The 10,988-nt window shown below is 39.7% G+C and overlaps 1 protein-coding gene across 1 annotated transcript; it reads right to left on the minus strand.

Moving 5' to 3' along the window:
• Positions 1-3,875: 3,875 nt before the first annotated feature.
• LOC103206063 (ecto-NOX disulfide-thiol exchanger 2-like) lies at positions 3,876-6,384 on the minus strand. The gene is given in 3 exon segments (XM_007951504.1): positions 3,876-5,656; positions 5,975-6,144; positions 6,314-6,384. Coding segments are annotated over 3 exon segments (2,022 nt in total).
• Positions 6,385-10,988: the final 4,604 nt, after the last annotated feature.

Raw genomic sequence — 10,988 nt, forward strand, 5'->3', positions numbered from 1 at the left:
CTACTATGACTGTGAAGTCATCTATTTGTATTTTCAGTTATCTTAGAGTCTGGTTTATGTATTTTGGGGATCTTTCATTGGGTGCATAGATATCTTATGGTGGTTTTTGTCTTAAAGTCAATTTTACCAGAAATTAATATTGCCACTCCTGTTCTTTTATGGTTGCCATTTGCTTGATATATCTTTTTCCAACTTTTGATTTTTAGTCTATTTTTGTCTTTCTCTCTAAGATGTGTCTCTTCTAGACAGAATATTGATGGGTTATGTTTTCTTATCCAGTTTACAACTTTCTTTCTCTTGAGTGGTGCATTTAATCCATTGACATTCAATGTAATTATTGACAAGTATGAATTTGTTGCTGTCATTTTCTTATGTGCTTTTTTGTGGTGTTGCTCATTTCTTTGTTCCATATAATTTTCTGTGTTGAGCTAATTGTGTTTATGAATAGTGTTATCACTTCCTTCCTTGCTATTGTTTTAGTATTTGCTAAATATTTTTGCTTGTCCTCTTTTTCATTCTGATGTGAAGGTTTATCATTTTTCTTTGAGGGTACCCTGCAAGTTATATTTTTCTTCCCAAGTTTAGAACAATCTGTTTTATCTTGCAGTTGTTTTGACTTCCATACCATTTAAAGTTCTGTAAGTACACCCCCCCCCTTTTGGTTTGTATTTGTCCTCATGTGTCAATTGATGGGTTTGTAGTTGTCCTCATTTGTCAATTGATGTTTCTGGATCCCTGTTTACAATCTTTTAGACTTATTTACTTGAATACTTCCATTATTGGATTGGTTTCTAGGTTATGTCATCATCATGTATGTTAATGGTTGGTTGTTGTTTGCTATTTTTGGTTTTCTGTCCAAAGAACTCTCTTTAGCATCTCTTGTAAGGTTGGTCTGGTTTTAACCAATTCCCTTAATTTCTTCTTATCTGGAAATATCCTAATTTCACCATCATATTTGAGGGAAAATTTTGCTGGGTATATAATTCTTGGTTGGAAATTATTTTATTTCAAGGTTTTATATACCATCCCATTGTTTACTCATCTGCATGGTTTCTGCCAAGAAATCCAAGCTTAGTCTGACTGGTTGCCCCTTGTAGATAACTTTTCTTTTTTCCTGTGCTGCTTTCAGGATTCTTTCTTTGTCTTTGGTTTAGTACTTTGATGATGTTATGTCTTGGTGATTTTTTTTGGTGTCTGTCCTGTTTGTGGTTCATTGGACTTCCTGGATAGATATATTCTCATCTTTCATCATACGAAGGAAATTCTCTTCCAACAAATCTTGGACAATTTTCTCAGTGGTTTTATTTGTCTCTTCCTGTTCTGGAATTCTGATTACACATAGAGTTATTCCTTTGGATGGTATCCCACATGAACCTTGGACTTTCTTCATTTTGTTTTCATCTTTTTTCGGATTATTTCCTTTCCAAAGAAGTATTGAGGGATTTGTCTTCAATCTCACTAACTCTGTCTTCCATTGATTCAATTCTACTCCTTTGCCCTTTCAATGTGTAATCTATTTCTGACAATTTAGTATTAATCTTGTACTATTTCTAATTTTTCATTTATTTTGTCATTTTGTTCTTGTATTCTCTTTTGAAATTGTTCTAAGGTTTTCTGTGTGTTTTCCTCAATTTTGTCAGTGTTTTCCTTGATCTGTCTCTCAATCCATTGAAGGTACCTCAATATAATTCTTTTGAATTCCTTACCAGGGAGTTCCAATGCTGCTTCTTCCTCAGGGATGTGTTCTGGGTCTGTATCCTGGTCCCTTGTTTCTCCTGGTTTACCTTGCTTCTTTGTGTGGAGTGTGATTGTTCTGCTTACCTAGTGCCACTCTGACAAGAATATACCACAAATGGGATGGCCTTAACAAATAGGAGTTTATTCACTTACAGTTCAGGAGGCTAGAAGTCTGAATTCCAAGTGCCAAGCTCTAGGGGTTGTGCAAAAGCCCCTTGACCTTGCGCTTCAGTTTTGCCTCTTGCTCCTGGCCCACTTAGGCTAGAGGCATCTCTTCACTCAGGCAGTTATTGGCTGCTGAGGCTAACAAGCCCAAGGTCAACAAATAAAATGGCACAGTTACCATGTTACCAAACCATATGGCAAGCCATTAATTCAAGTCCATCAAAAGTTCCAAGGTTGACAAAGCATGACAGACTGCCAAACAATATGGCTACATGCAAGGTTCATGTGTGCCATAAGTTGGAGAGCATTCCCAAGGCTGTTTCTTATATATGGGAAGCAGACCACCTGTGCAAAGGCAGCTACTCAGCTGCTCACAGTAGATTCCACCATGGAGTTGATTACCTGTCTTATCGTGGGGAATACCACATCCAGCTGTGCAGCCGTTCAACTAGGCCTAGCGAAGTTGACACAGAAACTTAACCACCACAATGATGCTCTGTTGTCTCTGAGATATTGTGACATTTTTTGTGTTTATATTTAATTGGTGATTGTATGTTGGAGTGACTTGCCCTTGATTTTCATTTTCTTTGTTTTGTTTGGATGTTATCTAAGTAAGCAGGGTACTGTGCTATCCTCCTTTGTTTGCTAGTTGGCTGCACTTATACTTTCACCACCTGTCTCCTTTCTCATTGCCAGCCTCCATTATGTCCCTGCTGTCCTTGGCAAATAGATCCTATTCTTAGGTCCCTGGAATCCAAATGAGAATGCTGTCACTTTAAATATCCAAAATGGCTGCAGCTTGTAAACATTCAAAATGGCTGTACTCTTGGTCATTTTAAATATCCAAAATGGCTGCTGCTTGTAAACATTCAAAATAGCTGCACCCTTAGTCACTTTAAATAACCAAAATGGGCACCGCTTATAAACATTCAAAATGGCTGCACTCTCAGTCACTTTAAATAACAAAAATGGCCACTGCAGGTAAACAATCAAAATAGCTGCACTCTCTGGACAGCAGAAAGTCCACAGCTCAGGTTGTCTCCCTCCTTGCTGTTTCCCTTCCTAGTCATGGGCCACTAGTACAGTCATCCCTGTAGCCCCTGGCAACAAGGGCTAATCTTTGGGTCAATTCTCAGGTCCTAACACCACTTAGAAATATTCAGGCTGTGGGTCCTATCAGAGCAGCTGACAGTCTTGCAGCTCTGTTTGTCTCTATACTCAACTGTTTTCACTTAGGTTTTTCCACTATTTGGTGGCTAATTCACTTTTTTTTTTTTTTAAATGTTTAAATCTTTCTAATTCTGAGAATACATCTAGATTTATTTATTAAAATTCTGAAATAGACCTTTTATCTGGTGTATTATAGAAAATAACTTTGGAACATTTGTCAACATTTGGTTCATAGTAATTTAACCAAAAGCCACAAACCATGCTTTTTGTCTTTTAAAAGGTGAAGATGGTCAAGCATCCTCAAGAAGACACTGATGTTTTCCTCCTTTACTGGGGATTGGAAAAACAATGTCAGTAATGCAGGGGACCTAGTGCTCCTCTCATCCCTCTCACCAGTAGCAACATTAATGTGAAGAGAAGTTTTGAAACACAAATCACATACAAATCATCAAAATATTTCAGTTAACAGTGTTTGAAAAATAGCAAAATCTACAACAGTAGTACAGACACCGAAAACACTCCACTCTTTAGTCTCAGGACTTTGTCAATACTACTAATAAAAAAAGACAACCAACTGACAAAAATGGGAGGAAGTTACAGCACTAGAGGTTTGAGTCAATTTCTTTTTGTAGGGCCTGTGGCTCGAGGTGCTGTTCTAGGATCCTTATTTTAACGCAGAGGATATCTCAGGAATGAATTGATCAAGTAATCTCTACTTGAAAACCATTGAAAATACAAATCATATTCTAAGCCTGTCCGACACATATTTATTTCCAGGATCCCAAGCTGTTAAGCGAAGGGATTCAGGTCAGTTTCAAGCCCTCAAAGCCACAGAATTTCCACCTTTTCTCCAGGCTGGCTCCAACTCCGGTCATTTCTTGCTTGAAGGTATGCTGGAGCCTGCCCATGAGGGACTCCACGTCACTGGTGCAAATCTTATTGTCAAGACGGTGTAAGTAGGAACAGATGTATTCAATGCTTGCTCCAAATGGGTGAACATGAAGGAATGTGGAGATAATTCCCACTAGCAGTGCTTCACGTTCAGATTTGATAGGACTGCTGTTCATGGTCTTCTCAAGAGGGTAGTCGCTATCGTGGTTTGATGCAGACAGTCTGGAAGCATAGCTTTCCTTTTCTTTGAGATCTTCCAACATTTTTTCTACCTGCAACTTGTCATCTTTGACTTTTTCAGGTTCAGCTTCTTTTCTTTTGTATTCATCTTGGACTTTAAGTAGATGCTGTTGCATGCCTTGAAGGGCTTGTTGCAGGAGTTTCAGCTGCTGTTCCTTGTTTGGGTCATCTTCTCTGAGGGCTTTGCCTTGTTCTTGCTTGAGCAGTTCTACCTCATTTCAGTAGGCATCAAGCTGCCAGCGAAGGCTGTCATTTTCTTCCTTCAGAGCTTCTGCCTGTGATACTAAAGCTGATTCCTCGGTTTCTTTTGTTTCTGTCGTTTCTTCTATTTCATCATCAGACATTTCCATCTCTTCTCGCCTGATTCTCATTAGCTCATCATTGTGAATGTTGCGAATTTCCTCAGCTTGTTTGCACCAAACGCTGATACTTTTACGCTGGGCTTTTGTGAAGTGGTCCCAGGCCTTTTCTTTGGAGGCGGAATGGTACACAGCCACGATCTGCTCAAACTGAACAAGAATTCCAGAAAGGGCCCATTTGAACTTCTCTGCTTCTTCTGTGTCTTTCTCGTGGGCAGCTTTCTCATTCACCAAGCGGCGCACGTGGCTGTTGGCCGACTGGATCATGGAGTAGAAATTGTTGGCACTGCCACGGTTCACCTCTCCTCGCTCAATCCAGGTTAGCAAGGTCTGCACGGCTTCAGAGAACTTGGAGTCATCTTTCAATTTTTCTGCAACGATGCTGCATTCGTGATCTGAATAGTGGACCACTGGGGGTGCGGACGGGGGGCGCAGTCTTTCCTCTTCCAGCCTTCGGCGGTGGCACTCCTCTTTTGCTAGCATGCGCTGTTTACATTCCCACTCACACAGGTCATCTCGGGCCTGTGCAAAGTCAACATGGAGCCGGCCTGTGTCCTTTTTGTCAGTGCTAGAGCCCAGGCGAATGCGGTAACCAGACAGGTAAAGGGCTTTGTCCACCATATACTCCTCAGGAAAGCGAATGTGGCAAAAGTTCTTTCTGCTCTTCCGAATGGCAATGATCTCTCCACACTGTTCAAATACTTCCATGATGATCTGTTCTGTCCCATTTTCCAGCAGGCCACCCACAAATACTGTTTTGCATCCTGGTGGTCTTTCTCGGGTTGCAGGAGGTGGAAGATTTGGATTTGGCGGGAAGAGCATGCAGCTTTTACAGTGTATGATCTCCTTCACTCCTGGCATATCTGGTGGGATTGGCGGAGGTACGATTCCCAAACCAGGCATCATTGGAGTTATGGGTGGAATTCCAGTCATCATTCCAAGAGCAGGATTGAAATCAGGTAAAATTGGTTGTCCTGCAATTCCCACTGGTGCCATCCCAAGATTATTCATTGCTGTGGCCCATGCGGTTGCATCAGACATAGGTAGTGTTATTGCAGCAGAGTCCACATTCAGAGTTCTACTATTATCAGCCACTTTCTGGAACTAAAAATGCTCTAGGTTCTTATTTATTCCATCTCCCAGGCTTAGAACCAGTCATTTCTCAAAGAAATTCTGGTTCCTTTTACTCATTGGAAAACATTATTAGAAACCAAGATCTGGGTGATGAATGTGCTCTTGGCTACTGGTGAGTTGTTGCTTCTAGGCCCTTTTTTCAGTGGACAGAGCTTGCAAACAGATGTATGCACCCTAACCTGCATTGCCTATTTCATAGACCTACAGGCATATAAGGAACCTTGATGGCAGAGTGGTTAAAGCGCTTGGTTGTCAACCAAAAGATTGGTGGTTTGAACCCATCAGCTGCTCTGAAGGAGCATTTGTTCTCTTTCTTTTTTTGCTTGAATCCCCTCCATTCTCAATGAGGCCTTCTGTGACCAGAGGGCCACTGGCACTACCAAACTGCAAGGGTTCATTGTTGCTAGCAGGGTCAAAGGGCAGCTGGTTCAATCCACCACACTTCTTTCTGCTCTCCAAGAATTGATCTCATTCAGGTTCCCCTCCAGCTCCCTGGCTACTGAAGCGCTACTCCATATACATCCAAGGAAAATTGGGCCAGCAAGGCAGCTTTCGGGCATGTAGTGCCCTTCTGGTGCCCAATGCTGCCCAATTATCTTCTGAATTCTCTGCCTTGCGATAGCTGGCCTAGACCCCGCACTAAGGCCCAGAGCTGGACTTGCACCAGCATGGTGGCCCATTGCCGCATCTCCTGTTGGTTTCTGGTCCTAATTCACTTCTGTATACTTCCTTTCAAAGCTCAGGGCTTCAGGTTTATCTTCTGTATCTGTGTCAATTGGTTTCTCTTTTCTTTGTTGAAGAGTGTCTGTGTAGCTTGTCTGCCTATTCTGCCATCTTATTGGAAGTCCTCAAGACAGATATTCTTTACTGGTTAAGGTAAAGAGGGCTCTCTTCTTAATGTGAGTCTCCCTGACTATACCCTATTGAGAGATGCTCAACAGTTTTGAGACTTTTATCAAGAAAATACATAACAGGATGAGTAGGGGAAGGGCTTGACTTTTTGGGAGAAGACAGAGTTTGTGGGGTGGCAGTGGTATCTTCCTCCTCTCTTCTTTGCCTTAGGGAAGAAGGGGCATTTGATTTGATCTTTCTACTTTCTATGAGATTGGTTACCCAAATAATTTCTTTTCTCCAAAATTAAGAATGTATACTAGTCTATTCTCTGAAAGTTGCTTTGTCCCAAACTGGAAATCATCAGAAACTGTGATGCTGCTTGTGAGGAAAAGGAACAGGGGATAGCTGGCAGTAGAGAGAGCTGGAGTGCTGGGATGGGCTGGGCAGCAGTCTGCATTCCCATTGCTTGACTTGATAAGGTGATGTGGGGACTCCCTGTGGTAAAAGTGGAGACAATAAATTGGGGTTTGGCTTAAATTGTCTTGCCAGAACACTCAAGAGTGATGTCCATTTGGGTGAGTTGACCTCAGCCCTGAAGGCTATGGGTTGAACCACCAATTTTAGAGTAGGGAGGAAGAGTCAGAGCCTCAGGGCATTTCCCACATGCAAGGGAGGGGAAAGTCATGTAGAGAGAGGCTTCAGAGTACCCTTTGAAGAACAACAAATATTTCCTCATGAGAGAGCCAGCATTCAGGTGCCTGCCATGGGGGGAGAAGTAACAACAGAACAGAATAAAGGACAGTGGACTTGCCATCCATGGCTTATGGTCATTGAAGCAAGATGATGCCTAACCTCACCCAAACCCTACCACTGAAGCTTTTGTTATGAATAAATGCTGGAGGGATGAAGAAGGAAAGAAGGGGAGAAAAGACAATCCAACCTTCCCCAACCCAAACTGGTTGAATCAATAGTTCAACCAGAACCAAAGAAAAAGGAAATTTTTGTACAGGATGTGAGATGGTTTTAATCATAAAAAATGACTGAAAAATAACGGGACCAGAACTGAGATTTTACTAGGGAGGGAATACTCAGTGGAAAGGGGATTTTGAAAAGGTGCAATTAGTAGCACTTGTATAGAAAAAGAAAACGATTCTATGTTTATATTTCTTAAAAAACCAAAAACTAAACCCACTGCCATTGAGTTGATTCTGACTCATAGTGACCCTCTTTTGGGTTTCTAAGGCAGTAAATCTTTAGAGAAGTAGATTGCTCACTCTTCCTTCCACGGAGTGTCTGGTGGGTTTGAACTGCCAACTTTCTGGTTAGCAGTCAAATACCTTGGGCACTACACTTCCAGAGCTCTGTCAGTGAAGTCAATTACATATGTAATAGATTCTCTGTTCAATTTCATTATATCATTTTTCAAATATAGACCTCAGATCTATGTCTATGCTTGAATAAGGATATGATCAGAACTGTTATGACAGAAAGATTACTTGGCAGGCAACTCTTATATATGCAATTCACCACAATACCAAGTTGCCTTTTATTATTATTATTATTATTATAAAATATTTCAAACAGAAACAAAGACTAGTACAATGAACCCCTATGTGCCCATAACCTAGCTTCAAAAACTATCAACTAATGGCTAATCTTCTTTCTCTCTTTTTAAAATGCCTTTACTCATATCAAACCTGTCTCTTAATTATCCATCTGTTTTCCTTCCCATTCCCTTCCCTCCCATCCTGGTAATCAACAAAGAAATTTCCTTCCCTGGGTAAAACTTTCCTTGACTTTTTACAATAGTGGACTCATGTAATATTTGTCTTTCGATGATTGACATATTTCATTTAGCATAATGTCTTCCAAGTTCATCCACATTAGGAGGTGATTCACTGATTCTTCATTAATCTTTGATGTCGCATAGTATTCCATTGTGTATATGTACCAGAGTTTGGTTATCCATTCATCTATTGGTGGGCATTCAGATTGTTCCCATCTCTTTGCCATTGTAAGTAGTGCTGCTATGAACATGTGTGTGTGCATATATCTATTTGTGTCCCAGCTCTCACCTCTTTAGGATATATTCCTAATAATGGTATTGCTGGATCAAATGGTATTTCTATTTCTAACTTTTTAAGGAGGTGCCATACCATTTTTCACAGTGGTTGTACCATTTTGCAGTCCCACCAGCACTATATGAGAGTTCCAGTCTCTCCACACCAAAACCAGCATTTGATATTTTCTGTCCTGTTGAACTTTGCTATTGCTACTGGAATGAAATGATATCTCATTGTTGTTTTGATTTGCATCTCCAATGGCTAATGATCGAGAGCATTTCTTCTTTTTTCTTTTTGGCTCTTGAATATCTTCTTTGGTAAAGTATCTGTTTATATCCTTTCCCCATTTTTCAATTGGATTGTTTGTCTTTTTGATGTTGAGGTGTTGGAGTTTTCTATAATTCTCAGAGATAAGTCCCTTGTTGGCATGTCATTGCCAAATATTTTTTTCCAAATCTGTAGTTTCTCTTTTTACTCTTTTGGAGAAGTCTTTTAATGCATATAAGAATTTGATTTTCAGAAGGTCCCAGTTATCTAGTTTCTCTTTTGCTGTTTGTGCATTTTGGCTTATGTTTCGTAGTCTATTTAGGGCCCCTAATTTTGCCCCTATTTTATCTTTGATGAACTTTATAGTTGTGAGTTTTTTGTTTAGGTCTTTGATCCATCTCAAGTTTGTTTTTGTATATGGTGTGAGGTATGGATCTTGTTTCATTTTTCTGGAAATGGATATCCAGTTTTGCCTGCACCATTTGCTGAAGTGACTGTTTCTTCCCCATGGGATGGGTTGTAGTCTTTTGTCAAAGATCAGCTGACTATAGATTAATGAATTTGTTTATGGACTTTCAACTTTGTTCCACTGGTCTATGTGTCTATCATTTTGCCATTACCAGGCTGTTTTGACTGCTGTGGCTGTATAGCAGTTTTTAAGATCCAAAACTGTGAGACCTCCTACTTTGTTTTTCTTCTTCAGTAGTGCTTTGCTTATCTGGGCTCTCTTTCCTTTCCAAATAAAATTGATGATTGATTTTTCCATATCCTTAAAGAATGTTGATAGAATTTGGATTGGGATTGCATTGAATCTATAGATTGCATTGGATAGTATTGACATTTTCACAATGTTCAGTCTTCCTGTCCATGAGTATAGGATATTCTTCCACTTATGTAGGTCTTTTATAGTTTCTTATAATAGTGTTTCATAGTTTTCTTTGTATATGCCTTTTGTGTCCCTGACAAGATTTATTCCTAAGTATTTTATTATCTTTTAGCTATCGTAAGTGGTATTGTCAGCTATTGTAAGTGGTATTGTTTTCCTTTACAGAGATCTCTTTGTTGGTGTAGAGGAATATAACTGATTCTTGTATGTGGATCTTGTATCCTACCACTTTACTAAAACTTTCAATTAGTTCCAGTATTTTATTTATTTATTTATTTTGCTGAGTCTCTTGGGTTTTCTGTGTTTAGGATCATGTCATCTTCAAATACAGATAGTTTTACATCTTCTTTGCTGACTTGAATGTCCCCCCTCACCCTTTTTTCCCTCTTTCTTGTTTTATTGCCCCGATTAGGACTTTCAATACAATGTTGAGTAGAAGTGGTGATAGAGGGCATCCTTGCCTGGTTCCCATTCACAGGGGAATGCTTTGAGTCTCTTCCCATTGGGAATAATGGCTGTTGGTTTTTCATATTTGCCTTTTATTATGTTGAGGAATTGCCTTTGTATTCCTATTTTTCTGAGAATTTTTATGAGGAATAGGGGCTGGATTTTTATCAAATGTCTTTTCTGCATTGATTAATATGATCCTGTGGTTCTTTTCCTTTGTTTTATTTATGTGGTGGATTACATTGATTGTTGTTCTAAGGTTGAGCCACCCTTGCACACCAAGTCATGATGAATCCCACCTGGTCATGATGTATTATTATTATTTTTTTTTGATATAGTGTTGGATTCTATTGGTAGGATTTTGTTGAAGATTTTTGCATCTGTATTCATGAGGGATATTGGTCTGTAGTTTTCCTTTTTAGTGATGTCTTTGCCTGGTTTTGGTATCAGGGTTATGCTTGTTTCATAGAATGAATCTGAGAGTATGTCATCCTTTTTACATGTTCTGGAAAAACTTGAGTAGGATAAGTGTCACCTCTTCTAGGAAAGTTTGATAGAATTCTCCAATGAAACCATCTGGGCCAGGGCTTTTTTTGTGTGTGTGTGGGGGGGGATTTTTTTTTTTTGCTCAATTTCTTCTTTTGTTATGGGTCTGTTCAAGTATTCTATCTCTGACTGGGATGTTTAGGTAGGTCTTATGGTTTCTAGGAATTAGTCCATTTCCTCCAGGTTTTTTAATTTGTTGGAGTACAGTTCTTCATAGTATTCTGTTATCCTTTTTATTTCTGTTGGTTA

The sequence above is a fragment of the Orycteropus afer genome, unplaced genomic scaffold (genome assembly GCF_000298275.1).
Source record: "Orycteropus afer afer isolate SDZICR_OR568_19922 unplaced genomic scaffold, OryAfe1.0 scaffold00011, whole genome shotgun sequence".
NCBI lineage: Eukaryota > Metazoa > Chordata > Mammalia > Tubulidentata > Orycteropodidae > Orycteropus > Orycteropus afer.